The sequence below is a fragment of the Haliotis rufescens genome, unplaced genomic scaffold (assembly GCF_023055435.1).
Source record: "Haliotis rufescens isolate VD_foot unplaced genomic scaffold, xgHalRufe1.0.p SCAF_24, whole genome shotgun sequence".
In the NCBI taxonomy this organism is placed as follows: Eukaryota; Metazoa; Mollusca; class Gastropoda; order Lepetellida; family Haliotidae; genus Haliotis; species Haliotis rufescens.
Window position 1 is genome coordinate 5,506,358 of NW_025963935.1, and position 25,009 is coordinate 5,531,366.

Sequence of the window (25,009 nt, forward strand, 5' to 3'; positions counted from 1 at the left end):
TTAATTTTAGAAGTTGAATGTGGTTGTGATGAGAACAAAGATGTTCACTGTTCATCTTATTTTGTTTGTACGAGTTCAGTACCTGTCTCAAAAACCTCATGAACTCACAAGAAGTTGAACTTTATTAAACTTAATAGTTATGAAGACATGATTTTCAGACTTTGTTATCTGTTGTGTAGTCTGGGCTAACTGATCTTCTTCAGGGCTAGTAAAGTTCAGCTGCAGTTAGCCCTGTGGACTGGATCACTTTTTCAGTTAATTTCTAACCCTGCTTATTTATATTTCACCCACTCCAGAAATACATTGCTGTTCACTTCTGTGTGGTAGTCCCTGTTGTCTTTGGCCTTGGCTCTAAAGACGAGGTCACAGTCTGGGAGAAAACCCTGACTAGCAGAACCAGCATGGAGAACTATGAGTCTTTCACCCTTTCCCATTGGTAACTTTCTACCAGACTCCTTACAGTCACCACTGGGTACCCACTGACTGCTGGCTGTGTGTGACGCATTTACCCATGTCTCATCTAAGAAGACGGGCTCATATCCTTCTTCACGTTTCTGCTTGATGGTACGAAGGTAATGATTTCGGAGACAGACAATGTCAGACCGTTCACACAACACAGCCTATGTTCTCCAGTTATCTTTTTGTATTTGTAACCAAATGTATGCAACAGCTGCCATAGTTTGTACTTTGTAACACGTAAATCATGGTCAGTTTCAAGGTGTTTCTTCAAAATTCTTAGGGACAGGTACTTATTTTCTGAGTGCAGTTTAACAATTGCACGTCTGACTTGACCCCTCTGAAAACTGTCTAATTTATCAACCTTGCATGGTTTTGACATGTTCCCTACCTCCTTGGCCTGACTATTTGTATCTCGTCGACTAACAACATTTTTAAGTTTCTGAGGGGACATACCAAGAGCTTTTGAAGCTCGTTTCAAGAATTTATTAATTGCATAAAAAGGCTTTGCTCTTTCTGCTTCACTTCTAAAGAAATCATACACATTCAACATCAACTGTTTAACATCTGCTGAGTAGCGCATCTTGTCATTGAATGAACACGGTCACTGTGTAGCACGTGCAGACCATGCTTGCGCTGTTCCTTCCACGATTGTCCCCCCTACGTGTCATGTACACATTTCTATACAAAATTACATGATAGTTTCTTAAAGAACTTCATCTGTCATGGGTCTTAAAATAAACAAAATTCAGATTTTGTTGGGTACAGGGTATTCATGGTCAAGTACCGTATTGATGTTTCATACACTTTTCTGGATTTCGAGTTATTTTGCAATTCATCGTTCTCATTTTGAGTCAAACGGACTGTAGTCCGGACTAATGTTTAATACTGCTAGCTCACTGAGATACCACGCTGCAGGTTAACATGCATACCCCACTCTGACACAGTATACTGACTCCGAGCCGACCAGTCCTTGTTTTAGCCCCTTAATGCCAAGCGACAGGCAGGGTAACAACAAGTACCATCATTTGACATTTTTTGGTATGAAGCGGACGGGGATAGAACCCAGACTTCCAACCTCTGGGATTGTGTTATGATCGAAGTGAAGAAGGAAATTGCATCATGCTGTGCCAGAATAAGTAACAATCTAAGATCTCCGCACGGAACAATCTAAGATCTCCGCACGGAACAATCTAAGATCTCCGCACGGAACAATCTAAGATCTCCACACGGAACTCCGCACGGAACAATCTAAGATCTCCGCACGGAACAATCTAAGATCTCCACACGGAACAATCTAAGATCTCCGCACGGAACAATCTAAGATCTCCGCACGGAACAATCTAAGATCTCCACACAGAACAATCTAAGATCTCCACACAGAACAATCTAAGATCTCCACACGGAACAATCTAAGATCTCCACACAGAACAATCTAAGATCTCCACACGGAACAATCTAAGATCTCCACATGGAACAATCTAAGATCTCCACACGGAACTCCGCACGGAACAATCTAAGATCTCCACACGGAACAATCTAAGATCTCCGCACGGAACAATCTAAGATCTCCGCACGGAACAATCTAAGATCTCCGCACGGAACAATCTAAGATCTCCACACAGAACAATCTAAGATCTCCGAACGGAACAATCTAAGATCTCCGCACGGAACAATCTAAGATCTCCACACGGAACTCCGCACGGAACAATCTAAGATCTCCACACGGAACAATCTAAGATCTCCACACGGAACTCCGCACGGAACAATCTAAGATCTCCACACGGAACAATCTAAGATCTCCACACAGAACAATCTAAGATCTCCACACGGAACAATCTAAGATCTCCACACGGAACTCCGCACGGAACAATCTAAGATCTCCGCACGGAACAATCTAAGATCTCCACACAGAACAATCTAAGATCTCCACACGGAACAATCTAAGATCTCCACACGGAACTCCGCACGGAACAATCTAAGATCTCCACACGGAACAATCTAAGATCTCCGCACGGAACAATCTAAGATCTCCGCACGGAACAATCTAAGATCTCCGCACGGAACAATCTAAGATCTCCACACAGAACAATCTAAGATCTCCGCACGGAACAATCTAAGATCTCCGCACGGAACAATCTAAGATCTCCACACGGAACAATCTAAGATCTCCACACGGAACAATCTAAGATCCCCACACGGAACAATCTAAGATCTCCGCACGGAACAATCTAAGATCTCCACACGGAACAATCTAAGATCTCCGCACGGAACAATCTAAGATCTCCGCACGGAACAATCTAAGATCTCCACACGGAACAATCTTAGATCTCCACACGGAACAATCTTAGATCTCCACACGGAACAATCTAAGATCTCCGCACGGAACAATCTAAGATCTCCACACGGAACAATCTAAGATCTCCACACGGAACAATCTAAGATCTCCACACGGAACAATCTAAGATCTCCGCACGGAACAATCTAAGATCTCCGCACGGAACAATCTAAGATCTCCACACGGAACAATCTAAGATCTCCGCACGGAACAATCTAAGATCTCCACACGGAACAATCTAAGATCTCCGAACGGAACAATCTAAGATCTCCGCACGGAACAATCTAAGATCTCCACACGGAACAATCTAAGATCTCCGCACGGAACAATCTAAGATCTCCGCACGGAACAATCTAAGATCTCCACACGGAACAATCTAAGATCTCCACACGGAACAATCTAAGATCTCCGCACGGAACAATCTAAGATCTCCACACGGAACAATCTAAGATCTCCACACGGAACTGACTGACTTACCCACTGTTTCCTTCTGCCGTGTAAGATGGTCGAAAAGTTTGGTCCGACTGGCGAAGAGGCCGCCACACGTGGGACAGGCGACCACCTTCTCCTGGGTGTGACTCCGCAGATGTTCTCGGAGCTTGTGCTTGCTCTTAAAGCGGGCATCGCAGTCTGCAAGACAAGGGATGGATCACTTAGTGCTGAGCAGTGTATGACTTAAGAAACTTTATTGAACTTCCACCCGGTGCATGCTGACACCCTGGTCCCATTAAGTTATTAAAGTTGAAACATACGCTGGCTGCCTGCCTGTGCCTGAGTGCCTGAGTGAGTGAGTGAGTGAGTGAGTGAGTGAGTGAGTGAGTGAGTGGGTGGGTGGGTGGGTGAGTGAGTGAGTGAGTGGGTGGGTGGGTGGTTGGGTGGGTGAGTGAGTGAGTGAGTGAGTGTGGGTGGGCGAGCGGGTCTGTGTGTGGGTGGGTGTGTGTTCTGTGAGTGAGTGGGTGAGAGTGAGTGAGTGCGTGAGTGAGTGAGTGTGGGTGGGCGAGCGGGTCTGTGTGTGGGTGGGTGTGTGTTCTGTGAGTGAGTGAGTGAGTGAGTGTGTATGGTTTTACGCCGTTTTTAGCAATATTCCAGCAACATCACGGCAGGGTAAGCAGAAATGGGCTTCATATATTGTACCCATGTCGGGAATCGAACCCGGGTCTTCAGCGTGACGAGCGAACCCTTTAACCACTAGGCTACCTGACCCTTGTGTCATATAACTTGATGGCACGTAATCTGGCAGTACCCACACTTTGATGATGTCAAGTCCAAGAAAGTTTGAATACTACACGCAACACAGAGACTAGTGTTTGTTCGTTTGTTTGTTTGATGCCACACTCAGCAATATTCCAGCTTCAAGTTGGCAGTCTTAAAATAATCAAGTCTGGGCCAGACAATCCAGTGACTGACATAATGAGCATCCATTTACACAATTGGGATACGATGATATGCATGAACCAAGTCAGCGAGCCTGACCACCCAATCCAGTTATAGTCGCATTAACGCCTCTTACAGCAAGCATGGGTTGCTGAAGACCTATTCTCTACCCGGACCCACATGGTTCCAGAAACTAGTGATGTAGTATAGTAAATACATTTGGAGGTATTGGGTGTGTTCAAAGATATATTTGGTGAATGTCCACATAAATATTAGGTTTCATTTTTTAGAAATAAGTTGCACAGGTGCATGTTTGTTACTGCAAATTTGAGTCCTGATTTTACAATGTCATTTCAAAATTATGCATTTTGATTCGTAAAAACTGGATTTATTGAATAGGATGTCATTCTTAATGTTTGGCGGTTCAACCAATTCCACAGTACTTATTATTCAAAACCAAGGTGTAAGTGTTTATTGTGTCATTGTGTCATTGTGTAATGAAGACAAAGCTAGCTTGTGTTCAAATTAGAGGCTTCGAACATAGATTATTAGAGGTTTCAGTTTCAAATAAAATCTACTGGTATCAAATCTATGTTTGAATGCCTCAAACTTTCCCTTACCCACCATCCACTTCTCCTGAATTGCCCAACATTTCCAAGAACCACCACACCCTTTTCTTCAATTCCCAAAACCAAAATAGCCTCCCACACCATTGACCTGTCCATCTACCCAGACAGTCTCCCCCACCACTCACCTGTCCATCTCCACAGACAGTCTCCCCCACCACTCACCTGTCCATCTCCACAGACAGTCTCCCCATCCACTCACCTGTCCATCTGCACAGACAGTCTCCCCCACCACTCACCTGTCCATCTACACAGACAGTCTCCCCCACCACTCACCTGTCCATCTACACAGACAGTCTCCCCATCCACTCACCTGTCCATCTACACAGACAGCCTCCCCCACCACTCACCTGTCCATCTACACAGACAGTCTCACCCATCCACTCACCTGTCCATCTACACAGACAGTCTCCCCATCCACCCACCTGTCCATCTACACAGACAGCCTCCCCCATCCACTCACCTGTCCATCTACACAGACAGTTTCCCCCACAACTCACCTGTCCATCTACACAGACAGTCTCCCCATCCACTCACCTGTCCATCTACACAGACAGTCTCCCCCACCACTCACCTGTCCATCTACACAGACAGTCTCCCCCACCACTCACCTGTCCATCTACACAGACAGCCTCCCCCACCACTCACCTCTCCATCTACACAGACAGTCTCCCCCACCACTCACCTGTCCATCTACAGACAGTCTCCCCCATCCACTCACCTGTCCATCTACACAGACAGTCTCCCCCACCACTCACCTGTCCATCTACAGACAGTCTCCCCCATCCACTCACCTGTCCATCTACACAGACAGTCTCCCCCACCACTCACCTGTCCATCTACACAGACAGCCTCCCCCACCACTCACCTCTCCATCTACACAGACAGTCTCCCCCACCACTCACCTGTCCATCTACAGACAGTCTCCCCCATCCACTCACCTGTCCATCTACACAGACAGTCTCCCCCACCACTCACCTGTCCATCTACAGACAGTCTCCCCCATCCACTCACCTGTCCATCTACACAGACAGTCTCCCCCACCACTCACCTGTCCATCTACACAGACAGCCTCCCCCACCACTCACCTCTCCATCTACACAGACAGTCTCCCCCACCACTCACCTGTCCATCTACAGACAGTCTCCCCCAGCACTCACCTGTACATCTACACAGACTCCCCCACTACTCACCTGTCCATCTCCACAGACAGCCTCCCCAAACACTCACCTGTCCATCTACACAGACAGTCTCCCCCACCACTCACCTATCCATCTACACAGACAGCCTCCCCCACCACTCACCTGTCCATCTACACAGACAGCCTCCCCACCCACTCACCTGTCCATCTACACAGACAGTCTCCCCCACCACTCACCTGTCCATCTACACAGACAGCCTCCCCACCCACTCACCTGTCCATCTACACAGACAGTCTCCCCCACCACCCACCTGTCCATCTACACAGACAGCCTCCCCCATCCACTCACCTGTCCATCTACACAGACAGTCTCCCCCACCACTCACCTGTCCATCTACACAGACAGCCTCCCCACCCACTCACCTGTCCATCTACACAGACAGCCTCCCCCATCCACTCACCTGTCCATCTACACAGACAGCCTCCCCCACCACTCACCTGTCCATCTACACAGACAGTCTCCCCCACCACCCACCACTCACCTGTCCATCTACACAGACAGCCTCCCCCACCACTCACCTGTCCATCTACACAGACAGCCTCCCCCATCCACTCACCTGTCCATCTACACAGACAGTCTCCCCCACCATTGACCTGTCCATCTACACAGACAGTCTCCCCCACCACCCACCTGTCCATCTACACAGACAGCCTCCCCCACCACTCACCTGTCCATCTACACAGACAGCCTCCCCCATCCACTCACCTGTCCATCTACACAGACAGCCTCCCCACCCACTCACCTGTCCATCTACACAGACAGCCTCCCCCATCCACTCACCTGTCCATCTACACAGACAGTCTCCCCCACCACTCACCTGTCCATCTACACAGACAGCCTCCCCACCCACTCACCTGTCCATCTACACAGACAGCCTCCCCCATCCACTCACCTGTCCATCTACACAGACAGCCTCCCTCATCCACTCACCTGTCCATCTACACAGACAGCCTCCCCACCCACTCACCTGTCCATCTACACAGACAGCCTCCCCCATCCACTCACCTGTCCATCTACACAGACAGCCTCCCTCATCCACTCACCTGTCCATCTACACAGACAGCCTCCCCACCCACTCACCTGTCCATCTACACAGACAGCCTCCCCCATCCACTCACCTGTCCATCTACACAGACAGTCTCCCCCACCACTCACCTGTCCATCTACACAGACAGTCTCCCCATCCACTCACCTGTCCATCTACACAGACAGCCTCCCCATCCACTCACCTGTCCATCTACACAGACAGTCTCCCCCACCACCCACCTGTCCATCTACACAGACAGTCTCCCCCACCACTCACCTGTCCATCTACACAGACAGCCTCCCCACCCACTCACCTGTCCATCTACACAGACAGCCGCCCCCATCCACTCACCTGTCCATCTACACAGACAGCCTCCCCCATCCACTCACCTGTCCATCTACACAGACAGCCTCCGCACCCACTCACCTGTCCATCTACACAGACAGTCTCCCCCACCACTCACCTGTCCATCTACACAGACAGCCTCCCCACCCACTCACCTGTCCATCTACACAGACAGCCTCCCCACCCACTCACCTGTCCATCTACACAGACAGCCTCCCCACCCACTCACCTGTCCATCTACACAGACAGCCTCCCCACCCACTCACCTGTCCATCTACACAGACAGCCTCCCCCATCCACTCACCTGTCCATCTACACAGACAGTCTCCCCCACCACTCACCTGTCCATCTACACAGACAGTCTCCCCCACCACTCACCTGTCCATCTGCACAAACAGCCTCCCCCACCACTCACCTGTCCATCTACACAGACAGTCTCCCCCACCACTCACCTGTCCATCTGCACAGACAGTCTCCCCCACCACTCACCTGTCCATCTGCACAAACAGTCTCCCCCACCACTCACCTGTCCATCTACACAGACAGTCTCCCCCACCACTCACCTGTCCATCTACACAGACAGTCTCCCCCACCACTCACCTGTCCATCTACACAGACAGTTTCCCCCACAACTCACCTGTCCATCTACACAGACAGTCTCCCCCACCACTCACCTGTCCATCTACACAGACAGTCTCCCCACCACTCACCTGTCCATCTACACAGACAGCCTCCCCTACCACTCACCTGTCCATCTACACAGACAGCCTCCCCACCACTCACCTGTCCATCTACACAGACAGCCTCCCCAAACACTCACCTGTCCATCTACACAGACAGCCTCCCCTACCACTCACCTGTCCATCTACACAGACAGCCTCCCCACCACTCACCTGTCCATCTACACAGACAGCCTCCCCAAACACTCACCTGTCCATCTGCACAAACAGCCTCCCCAAACACTCACCTGTCCATCTGCACAGACAGTCTCCCCCACCACTCACCTGTCCATCTGCACAGACAGTCTCCCCCACTACTCACCTGTCCATCTACACAGACAGCCTCCCCATCCACTCACCTGTCCATCTACACAGACAGCCTCCCCCACCACTCACCTGTCCATCTACACAGACAGCCTCCCCATCCACTCACCTGTCCATCTACACAGACAGTCTCCCCCACCACTCACCTGTCCATCTACACAGACAGTCTCCCCCATCCACTCACCTGTCCATCTACACAGACAGTCTCCCCCATCCACTCACCTGTCCATCTACACAGACAGCCTCCCCATCCACTCACCTGTCCATCTACACAGACAGCCTCCCCATCCACTCACCTGTCCATCTACACAGACAGTCTCCCCCCCCACTCACCTGTCCATCTACACAGACAGCCTCCCCACCACTCACCTGTCCATCTACACAGACAGCCTCCCCATCCACTCACCTGTCCATCTACACAGACAGCCTCCCCATCCACTCACCTGTCCATCTACACAGACAGCCTCCCCAAACACTCACCTGTCCATCTACACAGACAGTCTCCCCCATCCACTCACCTGTCCATCTACACAGACAGCCTCCCCCACCACTCACCTGTCCATCTACACAGACAGCCTCCCCAAACACTCACCCGTCCATCTGCACAGACAGCCTCCCTTGATGTTGTTGCCGTTGGGGAATTCCTCGCAGTGATGGGCAACGTGGTTATAGAAGATCACGGGATTGTCACAGACTGCCTGGAACAACAAACAACAGCCTTGAGTGGTCAGTGGGATGACAAAGTAAGGTGAAACTGGGTTAATGTCGTTCTGAAGATCATTTCTCTCACATCCTGACGTCCATGCACATGTGTATCTGTTTGTACTTGTCTGCATTTATGCCGGTTTAATACCGCTACCATAATTGAGTCCCCATTCCGCAGTGTAACATGAGAACCTGATTCAGACACAGTGTACCCCGCGCTGACCTATTCTTGCTTTATCCCCTTAGAGCGCCAGGCAGGGTAACAACAAGAACCATGGACCATGAGCTACTGTGATGGACCATGAGCTACTGTGATGGACCATGAGCTACTGTGATGGACCATGTGCTACTGTGATGGACCATGACCTACTGTGATGCACCATGACCTACTGTGATGGACCATGACCTACTGTGATGGACCATGAGCTACTGTGATGGACCATGTGCTACTGGGATGGACCATGAGCTACTGGGATGGACCATGAGCTACTGTGATGCACCATGACCTACTGTGATGGACCATGAGCTACTGTGATGGACCATGAGCTACTGTGATGGACCATGTGCTACTGTGATGGACCATGACCTACTGTGATGCACCATGACCTACTGTGATGGACCATGACCTACTGTGATGGACCATGAGCTACTGTGATGGACCATGTCCTACTGGGATGGACCATGAGCTACTGGGATGGACCATGAGCTACTGCGATGGACCATGAGCTACTGTGATGGACCATGAGCTACTGTGATGGACCATGTGCTACTGTGATGGACCATGAGCTACTGTGATGGACGATGAGCTACTGTGATGGACCATGACCTACTGTTATAGACCATGACCTACTGTGATGGACCATGACCTACTGTGATGGACCATGACCTACTGTGATGGACCATGAGCTACTGTGATGGACCATGAGCTACTGTGATGGACCATGTGCTACTGTGATGGACCATGAGCTACTGTGATGGACCATGAGCTACTGTGATGGACCATGTGCTACTGTGATGGACCATGAGCTACTGTGATGGACCATGTGCTACTGTGATAGACCATGAGCTACTGTGATGGACGATGAGCTACTGTGATGGACCATGTGCTACTGTGATGGACCATGTGCTACTGTGATGCACCATGACCTACTGTGATGGACCATGTGCTTCTGTGATGGACCATGAGCTACTGTGATGGACCATGAGCTACAGTGATGGACCATGAGCTACTGTGATGGACCATGTGGTACTGTGATGGACCATGACCTACTGTGATGGACCATGTGTTACTGTGATGGACCATGAGCTACTGTGATGGACCATGAGCTACAGTGATGGACCATGTGCTACTGTGATGGACCATGAGCTACTGTGATGGACCATGATATACTGTGATGGACCATGAGCTACAGTGATGGACCATGTGGTACTGTGATGGACCATGAGCTACTGTGATGGACGATGAGCTACTGTGATGGACCATGTGCTACTGTGATGCACCATGACCTACTGTGATGGACCATGTGCTTCTGTGATGGACCATGACCTACTGTGATGGACCATGAGCTACAGTGATGGACCATGAGCTACAGTGATGGACCATGTGGTACTGTGATTGACCATGTGCTACTGTGATGGACCATGAGCTACAGTGATGGACCATGTGCTACTGTGATGGACCATGAGCTACTGTGATGGACCATGAGCTACTGTGATGGACCATGAGCTACAGTGATGGACCATGACCTACTGTGATGGACCATGACCTACTGTGATGGACCATGTGCTACTGTGATGGACCATGAGCTACTGTGATGGACCATGTGCTACTGTGATGGACCATGAGCTACAGTGATGGACCATGACCTACTCTGATGGACCATGTGTTACTGTGATGGACCATGTGTTACTGTGATGGACCATGAGCTACTGTGATGGACTATGTGTTACTGTGATGGACCATGTGTTACTGTGATGGACCATGAGCTACTGTGATGGACCATGTGCTACAGTGATGGACCATGTGCTACTGGGATGGACGATGACCTACTGTGATGGACCATGAGCTACTGTGATGGACCATGAGCTACTGTGATGGACCATGTGCTAATGTGATGGACCATGAGCTACTGTGATGGACCATGAGCTACTGTGATGGACTATGTGCTACTGTGATGGACGATGAGCTACAGTGATGGACCATGACCTACTGTGATGGACCATGAGCTACTGTGATGGACCATGACCTACTGTGATGGACCATGTGTTACTGTGATGGACCATGACCTACTGTGATGGACCATGAGCTACTGTGATGGACCATGTGCTACTGTGATGGACCATGACCTACTGTGATGCACCATGACCTACTGTGATGGACCACGTGTTACTGTGATGGACCACGTGCTACTGTGATGGACCATGTGTTACTGTGATGGACCATGAGCTACTGTGATGGACCATGTGTTACTGTCATGGACCATGTGTTACTGTGATGGACCATGTGCTACTGTGATGGACCATGTGTTACTGTGATGGACCATGAGCTACTGTGATGGACCATGTGCTACTGTGATGGACCATGAGCTACTGTGATGGACCATGTGTTACTGTGATGGACCACGAGCTACTGTGATGGACCATGAGCTACTGTGATGGACCATGTGCTACTGTGATGGACCATGAGCTACTGTGATGGACCATGTGCTACTGTGATGGACCATGTGTTACTGTGATGGACCATGAGCTACTGTGATGGACCATGTGCTACTGTGATGCACCATGTGCTACTGTGATGGACCATGAGCTACTGTGATGGACCATGAGCTACTGTGATGGACCATGTGCTACTGTGATGGACCATGAGCTACTGTGATGGACCATGTGCTACTGTGATGGACCATGAGCTACTGTACCCCACAAGATGTCCATCCACACTGCAGGCTCTCCGGCAGCTCGGGGATCCAGTTGCGACTCTGCCCATCTATGGTACACACGGGGTACCGCGTCTTCTTGATGACCACGGCCCCCACACATTTCAGTTTCACGTGGAAGGCGTGGAAGTAGACATGGCGGTTGAAGTCATGCTTGTCACCGAGGATCTGTGTTCCACAGTCACGCCAGCCACACGAGAACCCTTTCTCTGAAACAACATTAAGTCAGAATGTGGAAAACAGTGACTTTGTCAGAGGTGAACAATACTGACATGATTTTATCAACCTGGGCCGGAATACACCATAACAGTGTGGATGACAGTCGGTCAAGTCCTAGAAAAGAGCCAGGGATTATCCAGGATTCCACACAAACTGTCCTTGGCATGCAATACGGGACATAGAAGTCCCTCCAGGAGGCCTGACATCAGTTGTTGCAGGAAATACGGGACATAGAAGTCCCTCCAGGAGGCCTGACATCAGTTGTTGCAGGCAATACGGGACATAGAAGTCCCCTCCAGGAGGCCTGACATCAGTTGTTGCAGGAATTTGGAAAATTTGTAATGGCACTTTGTGAATTAGTACGGACATAAGTTGCAGACATGGAGCCGAAAAACGGAAGCTGAGCTGGTCAAGATAAACCTGTGTGAACTGACCTGAACTCTGACTAATGCTGTTATGTGTAATATTTGTGTTATATCAAGCTTATAATGGGGGGATGCTGAAAACCACCAGCACAGTTATGGCACAAATATTTTCAAATAATATTTGTTCATTTTAATATTTTAATAGGGATAATATCGTAAACGTGAGCATTTGAAATATTCCTTCATTCAGTCACGTGGCAATGGTAACTTGAAATATTCCTACATTCAATCACGTAGCAATGGTAATTTGAAATATTCCTGCATTCAGTCGCGTGGCAATGGTAATTTGAAATCTCACTGTTTTCAACACTGTGCATGTTGCATTGGTAATTTCAACTGTTCAGGGCATGTGCAGGGCATGTGCAGGGCATGTTCAGGGCATGTTGCCACCAGTTTATTCATACCCTGAGTCTGGTAACATTTATTGGTCCAGTAGACTCGGTCAATATTAGTCCATATTCTATACAAATTTACTGAAAACGATGCCGAGACAAGATGAGGCTAGTAGAGAATATGACCTACCTTCAGTAGTTACCGTGGAGACAAGATGAGGCTAGAAGACAATCTGACCTACCTTCAGTAGTTACCGTGGAGACAAGATGAGGCTAGTAGACAATCTGACCTACCTTCAGTAGTTACCGTGGAGACAAGATGAGGCTAGTAGACAATATGACCTACCTTCAGTAGTTACCGTGGAGACAAGATGAGGCTAGAAGACAATCTGACCTACCTTCAGTAGTTACCGTGGAGACAAGATGAGGCTAGTAGACAATCTGACCTACCTTCAGTAGTTAACGTGGAGACAAGCTTCCAGATGTGCCCCCCAATGTGTCGGAGGAAGTCGGGGATGTCGTTGAACTGTTCCTCACATTCCCCCCACTCACAGCTGTAGGTCAACTCGCTGTCCTGTACGTCTACTCGCAGACTGGCTTTCTTCTCCTTGCTGTCAGCCATCACATGGACTCACCTACTCTGAAGGACAATCAACATGATCAAGTTAGAAACATCGTAAGACAGCTGGGTCATCGGGGGTCACAGGGTATCTAATGTCGCACTCGGCAATATTCCAGCTATATGATGACAGCCTGTAAATAATAGAGTCTGGACCAGACAATCCAGTGAATAATAATTAATATTGTGAGCAAGATCCAGTAAGTGAAGCCAATGCAATCACACGACGCAATTCACCAAAGTAGCATGCATGTTAAATAAATATTAAATTTCAGATATACTTGCATTGAACCAGACACATGTCAGACATATTTGTTTGATGGTTGTAGTAAAGTGGCACAGAACAGCATGGCTGTTTGAAGGATAATAATAATAATAATAATAATAATAATAACAGGTTAGTTTGTTGTTTAACGCCACACTCAGCAATATTCCAGCTATATGACAGCGGTCTGTAAAATAATCGAGTATGGACCAGACAATCCAGTGATTAATATCATCAGCATTGATCCACGCAATTGGGATCGATGACCTGCATCAACCAAGTCAGCGAGCCTGACCACCCGATCCCGTTAGTCGCCTTTTACGACAAGCTGGACCAGACAATCCAGTGATTAATATCATGAGCATCGATCCACGCAATTTTGATCGATGACATGCATCATGGCAAGCATGGGTTGCTGAAGACCTATTCTACACCAGAATCTTCATGGTTAATAATAATAATAACAACAACAACAATAACAACAACAACAAGAGTTTTAATAATTAAATGTAAACAAACCCTAACCTTTTTTAACAAAGGTGGAAGTTGTCATGGAAATTGTAAAAAAAAGATGCGTTTGGAACCATGTCCATCTTGTTGCCATGGAAACTTAAAAAATAAATATTTCTAAAATTTCTCAATAGCAAAAGGCACCAGTTCAGCATGTACCTGACAGACCTGCAAAGTTTGATGAAATAATATTGAACGGTTTATGAGTTGTGCTCCGGAAACGAACCCTACCCTCACAGAACTAAGTCCATCTTGTTGCCATGGAAACGTAAAAAATAAAAATTTCTAAAATTTCTCAATAGCAAAAGGCACCAGTTCAGCATGTACCTGACAGACCTGTAAAGTTTCATGAAAAAATATTGAACGGTTTATGAGTTATGCTCCGGAAACGAAACGTGACGGACGGACGGAGCCCGTGTCTATATCCCCTGCCAACTTCGTTGGGCGGGGGATAATGATAGGCCTTCTACATTGCGCTATATATTTCCTCACCACACCTGTCATGCACAAACTATCATTACCCGGTCAGTGCATCAGTATGAACTTGATTTCATTTTCAACTCCCTGGGGATCATGCAACCTAAGCTACCTGTGAGGCACTAGAAGGTTAACAGTCACATCCCCATCTAATCCTACCGGGTACCCATTCACTGCTGGGTGAACAGAGGCACTAGAAGGTTAACAGTCACATCCCCATCTAATCCTACCGGGTACCCATTCACTGCTGGGTGAACAGAGGCACTAGAAGGTTAACAGTCACATCCCCATCTAATCCTACCGGGTACCCATCACTGCTGGGTGAACAGAGGCACTAGAAGGTTAACAGTCACATCACCATCTAATCCTACCGGGTACCCATTCACTGCTGGGTGAACAGGCATCCTTTGAACAAAGTCACTTGCTTAAAGAGACACCACATGAGGTAACTCTCAATTACTCTCCACGAGCAACGTTGCTTTACTTCGCTCGATTTGTGTCTATGCTCCCTACACAGGACCACGTGCCAAGCTGAAGATACCACACTGAGCTCACAATAACCTGACAACTTTGTGCATTTGTATAGGTTAATGATTAAACCATGAAACTGAATATCAAGCAATTCATAAATATAAAATATCTATCATCAGTGGCCATTCAAACCGTGATGAGTGTGGACCAAAGGGCTCGTCGCCAAATATGTCAGTCATGCAAAGTTTTTAATAAACCATATCATAATCAAAAGAGCTCTTTGTATTTTCTATCACAAGCCTATGAAGATCCAAGTAGAGAAGAGGTCTTCAGCAACCCATGCTTGTCAACTCAGGGCAGAGCTCCAGATAACTTTTTGAGCAATCATGTTTTTACTCTAGGGTTTCTATTTTAATTGGGTTATTACATTTTTCATTGGGTAACTAATATTTTTTCACTCATCTATTCATCACTCTATTGGGTTTTCCCCAAAATTAGTGAACATTTTAAGATTTTAGAAAATGAAATAATGTTTTAGATGTATATACAGAGCTTCAGATAAGCTGCATATTTGCATAAAATACCCCCAAAACAATATTCAAAACCCAATTACTTTCAATTAACTTATCACAGAAATGCATGCATTAAATGAAAAACACAAATGTATAAAAACAGCATGCGTAAATACCCAATGAAGCTTTTTCTACATGAGTAGAATGGAGCTAATTTCCGAAGCACAATTACGAGCTAATATTACATTTAATGCATGCGTTTCTGTACACAAGTTAATTGAAAGTAATTGGGTTTGGAATATTTCAGGGGGGTATTTTACACTAGTACGCTTCTTATTTGTAGCTCTGTGATGGGACGGGGGGGTCACACTCGCGGACTTGGTTGATGCATGTCATCATATCCCAGTTGTGTGGATCAATGGTCATGATTTCACCTTCACTTCCTCAAACATACCTCAGGCCTCAAAGCTGCGACTAAAACGATGGCCAATGCGACCTAAATTTCAATTTGTCTTCTGTCTGAAATTCAGAGGTCGCCAAATGACTACCTTGAAAAAAATCTTGTGGCAACTAAATTCTATTGCTACACATCTGTAGACACAAAAATAAATACAAGCTGATCTTGGAAAACATGTCTGCTGATAACTGCACTCTCAAATAATTCCTCCTAAAGTCGACAATGAACCGAAATACATAAATATTAATGTAATTAGTACTTTATTTTAGTTGACAATGCTCAATGGATAAGCAAGGATATGCCTATATCATTTGTATATAGTAACATAAATTGCATCATTGTTCGAGTCACAATTTAAGTAACAAAAATCAAGTGAAGTTTCCACTAAAAGAACAATTCCAAGACTAACTTGTACATATTATAATAGTTATTTGATAAAAGCTAATTTCAAATGCTTTTGGCTACCTACAATTGTGGCTTGACTTTTTTATTTTACCACTGGCTACCTGGAAAAAATACTTGAAGAAGTTGAAGCCATATGGCTAGTTGGTAAAAATTTAAACTTTGAGACCTGTACCTCCATTCAAATATCACAACATTTGGATACGAATTGAAACACAACTGTATTGGACCATTTCAATATTCAAAATAGTAGATCTATTTGGTCATACATATTGCTTCAGCGTATATTCAGCCCTTCCCGATCCTGAAATTTACATGGACACCAACATCAAATTTCGCGATGAGTTCACCATAGAGTGGAGATATTTCATGGATATGGCAATTCCTAGGTTATTTACTAGATCTTAGAAGTCGACATTGCTTATTTCGTCCCACATACAGACGTATACAATCACAAACAACCACCAACTGTTACATGGACGTTTGACGTCTCTACTAACAACCTGAACTATCTACTCACGATGTCACAAGAACTTCCCGGTTTTCACATAAAAGTGAGTTTTTGGGCCAGCCTCATCCGAATTATAAAACATACAACTTCTTAATATGACATACATGTACAATGTGTTGATATATACTCACTATTACTGACATAAATTTCACAAAGCTCAGAAGTTTCTCCCGCGTTTTCAATCGTTCTCGACAGTGACACGGTCAAGGACGTTTGAAAACCAACTTCCGCCAGCTGACTTCCTCATCCGTTACTACCAACACGTGCTTTTGTTTACATTTTAGCGGTACGCGCGTATTTGGTGTTGAGACTCGGCGTAATAATAGAGTATGAACTTTTCAAGTAAGTTAATCGTATTCTATCACGCATAAGAGCCAAAGCTTAGCTAACATGAGATTAGAGGATCATTTATGTGACAAAACGGCACTTGAAAGAACCGAAAACGGCGCCAACAAACATAGGTTGCAACGGAAACTTTTCGGGCTCAAACTGTATATTTTGCACATATAATGAAACCTTTTTAACACAACTAATATTTCATGATGAAGTAACGGGAGTAGTGCATTGGAGCGTGGGACACGGTAACGGTATAGCGAGACAGCGGTCGCACTATAGCGCGGTAATTGAGCGGATGGTAGAGCTCGGGCTGCGCCCGGTAAAGTGCATTGATGCCGAAGTAACATTATTATCCTAACTGAAATCTTACATTATGATCTAATGTCAACACTCCACTTGTCTCGAACCACGGTAACGATCGGCACATATTTTCGGGTTACAGCTAAAACGGCACCTCAGCAAAACGTCACCGGGCGGAAACGACAGCGCGACAGGAGGCGCAGCTATAAGTTATTGTGAAAACATGATACGCTTTGAAGTTTAAGTACCTTAAAAGTACCCAATCTAACTCAATGTCAAGCTGAAACTGTATTTAAATACATCAAATACATCAGATAACATGTAAATACACCACATCGCTCTTATCGTTATTAAAAGTACAGGTGCCGTTTTCGCCCGACACATATAGTAGTCGTTTTCGCCCGACACATAGTAGCCGTTTTCGCCCGACACATAGTAGCCGTTTTCACCCGACACATAGTAGCCGTTTTCGCCCGACACATAGTAGCCGTTTTCGCCCGACACATAGTAGCCGTTTTCGCCCGACACATAGTAGCCGTTTTCGCCCGACACATAGTAGCCGTTTTCACCCGACACATAGTAGCCGTTTTCGCCCGACACATAGTAGCCGTTTTCGCCCGACACAAAGTAGCCGTTTTCACCCGACACATAGTAGCCGTTTTCGCCAAATGCGTGCCGTTTTCGCCAAATGCGGTACCGTTTTCGCCCGAGAAATCGGTGACGTTTAGCTGAGGTGCCGTTTTAGCCTCACTCCATATTCTCGCTGATTCTCATCTCCCGAATGTTCCACAGAGTTCTGGTGTTTGTTGTCTTTTTATTATTTTAAAGAAAACAACATGAAACAAGTATTGCATAGTTTAATGTAAACAATACGCCTGTTTGTTTAAAAACGGACGCAAGTTTTAAAAACCAATCTTAATAAAATTATTATATCTGAAACGTAACCTCAGCAAAACGTCCCCGAGAGAAAACGGCACCAAATGGCGACGACGGAACCTCGACAAAGCCAACAGCTGCTGTTATACACACAGGTTCACATGCAAACTTTCCCGTGAAGATCCGGGATAGAATAGGTCTTCAACAACCCATGCTTGTCTCCCCCCGTGAAGATCCGGGATAGAATAGGTCTTCAACAACCCATGCTTGTCTCCCCCCGTGAAGATCCGGGATAGAATAGGTCTTCAACAACCCATGCTTGTCTCCCCCCGTGAAGATCCGGGATAGAATAGGTCTTCAACAACCCATGCTTGTCTCCCCCCGTGAAGATCCGGGATAGAATAGGTCTTCAACAACCCATGCTTGTCTCCCCCCGTGAAGATCCGGGATAGAATAGGTCTTCAACAACCCATGCTTGTCGTAAGAGGCGACTAACGTGTGGTCAGGCTCGCTGACTTGGTTGATGCATGTCATCGTATCCCAGTTGCGTGGATCGATGCTCATGATGTCAATCACTGGATTGTCTGGTCCAGACTCAATTATTTACAGACTGCCGTCATATAGCTGGAATATTGCTGAGTGCGGCGTTAAACAACAAACAACAAACAAACACCCATTGGTCATTTGTCGGTTTCGCCAAATTAAATTGGCGACATTTTGTTTCGGTGCCGTTAAAGCCTGCGCCATAAATGTTTACAGGCAGTGCACAGACACAATGTGTCCTTGTCAGATGAGTGAGTGAGTTGTATTTTACGCCGCTTTTTCCAGTTATATCGCGGCGTGTCAGCTTAATGTGGGAGGAAAGCCCAAAGTGATGCAGGTCTCAGACGTTTACCACTTGGGTGAAACCCACGAGCACGGGTATGGTGCTGACAAACCTAGAAACATAATGGGGGCGAACCGGGATTCGAACCCACAACCACAGGTTTCTGGCGTAACCAGGGGACGCAACTCTGCACAGCGAATCGCGGCGCCTTAGACGACTGGGCCACCCGTGCCCCCCCCCCCCCCCCCCCCCCCCCCGTTTACAAAGTAGGACTATATTTTTAACCACAGCATGGTGAACATACGGAGCGATATTTTAGAGTAATTTGCCTTTCCTGGGTGCGGCGTTAAACTACAAACCAACCAACCAACCTTTCCTGGATGCGGCGTTGAACAACAAACCAACCAACCAACCTTTCCTGTTTGTCAGAGAGAATCAGGGTAGGGTAAAGACAAATATCAGTCTCTGGGGGAGGGTCCTAAAACAATACACATATTTGGGAGGGCCATGTAAAAATGAACATTTAAAAAAATATAGAGTACCTCCTTTGATAGGCATACAGAAGTTGGAGTACTAAGTAAGGATAAGAATTTAGTGACATAAACAAAGGATGAAGCCAGTAATATAAACAACGGGATTATGGCTGATTGGGGTCTTTGATGAGTTGATGGTACGCCGGGGGTATGTGATATCCTTGGTCACGGTTGATTGAGGGCTGAAGTCTTTTGATGTTGATGGCTTCTTGTAGTTTCCTGATCTTGAAGTCTTTGAGGTTGGTGGCGAGGGTTGTGACTCTCTCCCACTGAATGCTGTGGCTTGGGTTGTCACGGATGTGGTCTGATAGAGTTGATTTAGAGTCATCTTTGGAGACAGAGCTTTGATGTTTTCTTAATTCGGGTTTTGAGGGGCCTAGATGTTTCTCCTATGTAAGCTTGTCCACAATTGCATGGACTGTACATGTGGTACACTGCTCCTGATGGTTCTAGCTTGTGGCTGGATGGTGGTTTCCCTGTTGCTTTAATTGTGTTCTGAATAGTATGACTTCTTTTGAAAACTACATCAATGTTGGCCTGTTTCTTTAAGAGTCTCTGGATTTTGTGGCTAACTGTTCCAAAGTAGGGGAGGCTGATCACAAGGGGTGCAGACTGTTGACGGGGAGATTTCTGGGATTTATTGGTGATGTTTATCATGTGTTGTACTAGTTGCTCAGGATAGAGGTTATGCTGTGTAAATACTTGTTTGGGGTGGCTTAGTTCAGTGGGTAGATGTTTTATGCCGCACTGGTCAATATTCCAGCTAAATGACGGCGGACTTAAATAATCGATTTTGTACCAAATAAACCAGTGATTAACATTATGAGCAACGCTCCATGACATCATGATACGTTGACGCGCAATCAAGAAAGTTACGGAGCCTGGACACCCGTTACAATTTGTCATCTCGACTGACAAGCAAAGGTGACTGTTGACCACTGAATAGAGGCGGTCGGGTAGCCTGGTGGTTTAAGCGTTCGCTCGTCACGCCGAAGACCCGGGTTTGATTCCCGACATGGGTACAATGTGTGAAGCCCATTTCTGGTGTCCCCTGCTGTGATATTGCTAAAAGCGGCGTAAAACCATACTCACTCACTCACTCACTCAAACACTGAATGCCTATGGCGCCTTAGCACAAATAAGTGAGTGAATATGGTTTTACGCCGCTTTTAGCAATATCACAGCAGGGGACACCAGAAATGGGCTTCACACATGTGGGGAATCGAACCCGGGTCTTCAGCGTGACGTGCGAACGCTCTCCGCCCAAACTAAAAAAAACTCAGAACACGAGGGCTGATGCAGGTCTTTGAATTTGTCAAGCCCTATCACGACATTAGAGATGGGGAAATGACGTCACGCGTTGAACCCATGGATGTGGGGAATCGAACCCGTGACGTCAGCGGGACGAGTCAACGCTTTAACCGCTAGACTACCTACAGTCACAATTACTCATTGCTGATGTCAATACGTTGTTTAGACTATTTATGGAAACAAAATAAATGTAATGTGAGGTTGGATGCACCGCGCGTGTTGTATATTTTTATTATTTTACGCAGGTGTTCGGCTGCATTGCCACGTGATGTCATGGTTACGAATTTAACCAATCGGGGCGTACTTCCGTTGCACGAGTTTTGTATGCCATATCAGACCCAATAAAGGGAAGCAGACGACGTTCACATTTCTCCAGTAACTGCATCGGAGCATGTCAATTTAACTCCATCAAACACATTTCGTTTACAATTGAGATGGTCATGCCATTAGACACTCACTATTGGCGTTGCTAAACTGTACGCGTTACAATGAAGTCGTGTGGGAATATTCTTTGTGATGTGTTTGAGTGGACGTTGAACACAGCGATAAGGTAAGTGCATGAATGTATGATAAAACAACCTAGGGCTGGGACGAGTACAAATTTACTACCCGGGTACCCGACCCCCTATTATCCGACCCTACCCGGGTACCCGACCCTCTATCACCCGACCCTACCCGGGTACCCGACCCCCTATTACCCGACTATACCCGGGTACCCGACCCCTATTACCTGACCGTACCCGGGTACCCGACCCCTATTACCCGACCCTACCCGGGTATCCGACCCCCTATTACCCGACTCTACCCGGGTACCCGACCCCCTATTACCCGACTCTACCCGGGTACCCACGGAAGGGTCTCAATAGTTGGGAACAAGATGTCTGATTGGGAATTGTTTTACCGCAGCCCAGTATTTAGATACATGTATCAAACGATCTGATCATGCGTACACGGAAGTTGACTGAAGCGTTATCTTTACTCAAACATAAACAAGTCAAAAGGAATGTGTGCCTCGTAAGAAAGAAATGCGAACATTAGCGACTTGTAGTTTAACCACTGAGCTATAGTGAGTTTTTGTCATTAAACAATGTATCACATGACTAACCACGGGTCCGGGTAGTCCTGTGGCTACCCGGATCCTACTCAGGACCCACCCGACCCGAGTACCCGAGTTACCCGTCCAAGCCCCAAGTCCCGTATATAATGAATGGTATATTCACGAATTTGTCAATCAAACCATCCTGTGGAGATTGTTTGTTTGAACCCCAGCAACATTCGTTCGCATGTCGTAAGAGGTACAAACTGTTTCATGGCGCGTCCGAGAGTATTGCGCTTATGTTTTGTTCGTTGTTTAACGCCAGCTATATGACGACAGTCTGTAAATAATCGAGTCTGGACCAGACAATCCAGTGATTGACATCATGAGCATCGGGCCGCGCAATTGAGATGCAATGACATGCATCAACCAAGTCAGCAGCCTGACCATCCGATCCCGTTAGTCATCTCTTACGACAAGCACAGTCGCCTTTTTAGGCAAGCATGGGTTGCTGAAGACCTAGTCTACCCCGGGTCTTCACGGGGGGAGACAAGCATGGGTTGCTGAAGACCTAGTCTACCCCGGGTCTTCACGGGGGGAGACAAGCATGGGTTGCTGAAGACCTAGTCTACCCCGGGTCTTCATGGGGGGAGACAAGCATGGGTTGCTGAAGACCTAGTCTACCCCGGATCTTCACGGGGGGAAACAAGCATGGGTTGCTGAAGACCTAGTCTACCCCGGATCTTCATGGGGGGAGACAAGCATGGGTTGCTGAAGACCTAGTCTACCCCGGATCTTCATGGGGGGAGACAAGCATGGGTTGCTGAAGACCTAGTCTACCCCGGATCTTCACGGGGGGAGACAAGCATGGGTTGCTGAAGACCTAGTCTACCCCGGGTCTTCACGGGGGGAGACAAGCATGGGTTGCTGAAGACCTAGTCTACCCCGGGTCTTCACGGGGGGAGACAAGCATGGGTTGCTGAAGACCTAGTCTACCCCGGGTCTTCACGGGGGGAGACAAGCATGGGTTGCTGAAGACCTAGTCTACCCCGGGTCTTCACGGGGGGAGACAAGCATGGGTTGCTGAAGACCTATTCTACCCCGGGTCTACACGGGTTTGCGCATATATGGCGACATGTATTTACGTGTTTGTGGCCTCGGGAACTCTTCATTCGTCAGTAAATTATAATATATACCCCCCATATATAAGTAGAAACTTAATTACAGTGGGTATATATCTTTATTTACTTACACATACTAGTAACGAGTTCCCGTGTGTGTGGCTGCTTGTACTAATGCCATTTTGATACTGCTAGCTTATGCAAAACTTGAGGAGAGATGGTCATCTCATGTGTACTGTCTATTCTGTTGATGGTTCGCACTATAAATCCGATATCAGTGCGGACTGGTACAAGCACGCACGCACGCACGTACGCACACACACGCACGCACGCACGTACGCACACACACGCACAAGCAAACATACACGAGCATGCCCGTTGCTAGATTAGTCCAATAGTCTTGAACGGTACGTTAAACCCAGTTTCATGCCAGGTTTTTTCCGATAAGCTAAATAATGGCTGTCGTAGCCTGAATAAAAGCAAATTTGACAGCAACTATAGCGGTTAAAGTCCAGTCCAGTCAAGGTATAGCAGCAATTCAAGACATTGGGTCTAGAACATCAGGGTAAATAGGTGAAAACACGTTAGTTGGATCTTTGTTCTCTCGATGATATGACTGTATTGTCCCGACATATTTCTTTAGGCCTTAAACCTTAAATTAGATATTAATTTAAGGACTGATTTCATAAACTCAAATACGTATTATAGTCAATTTTTATAAATAGATACGTCAGCAATTGTAACTGCACAGACTGCTTACACACAAAAAACTGTCGACAACAGTACATCAGGGACATTATTCCACCCATTAATGCAACACAAGCCACGCCCTGTCCTATTATCTGACAATCAAAATGACACGTGAGTGAGTGAGTATGGTTTTACGCCGCTTTTAGCAATATTCCAGCAATATCACGGCGGGGGACACCAGAAATGGGCTTCACACATTGTTCCCATGTCGGGAATCGAACCCGGGTCTTCGGCGTGACGAGCGAACGCTTTAACGACTGGGCTACCCGACCGCCCCCAAAATGACACGGAATCGCTTGCTTTTTATTCATTCGGTAGTCATGGTAACCTGAATGTAAACTACGGTTATAACGATCTGGGCCCCGTTCCACGAAGTGATCTTAGCGCTAAGTCGATCGTAACTCCCATTCTTTAACACTAACTTACGACAGTCGAAGCGCTAAGTCGGTCGTAACTCCCATTCTTTAACAATAACTTACGACAGTCGTAGCGCTAAGTCGATCGTAACTCCCATTCTTTAACACTGACTTACGACAGTCGTAGCGCTAAGTCGATCGTAACTCCAATTCTTTAACACTGACTTACGACAGTCGTAGCGCTAAGTCGATCGTAACTCCCATTCTTTAACACTAACTTACGACAGTCGTAGCGCTAAGTCGATCATAACTCCC

The 25,009-nt window shown here is 46.9% G+C and overlaps 1 protein-coding gene across 1 annotated transcript in view; it reads right to left on the bottom strand.

Moving 5' to 3' along the window:
- The window catches only part of LOC124122841 (histone H4 transcription factor-like), a 108,229-nt gene extending 90,745 nt beyond the window's left edge, over positions 1-17,484 (bottom strand). Inside the window, exons 1-5 of the mRNA XM_046485984.2 lie at positions 17,381-17,484; positions 13,476-13,665; positions 12,032-12,258; positions 9,004-9,109; positions 3,272-3,424 (exon numbers count right to left, since the gene is read on the bottom strand). Coding sequence (XP_046341940.2) covers positions 3,272-3,424; positions 9,004-9,109; positions 12,032-12,258; positions 13,476-13,647 — 658 coding nt within the window. The 5' untranslated portion in view covers positions 13,648-13,665; positions 17,381-17,484. The remainder of the gene's footprint in view (positions 1-3,271; positions 3,425-9,003; positions 9,110-12,031; positions 12,259-13,475; positions 13,666-17,380) is intronic.
- Between the last annotated feature and the right edge of the window lie 7,525 nt (positions 17,485-25,009).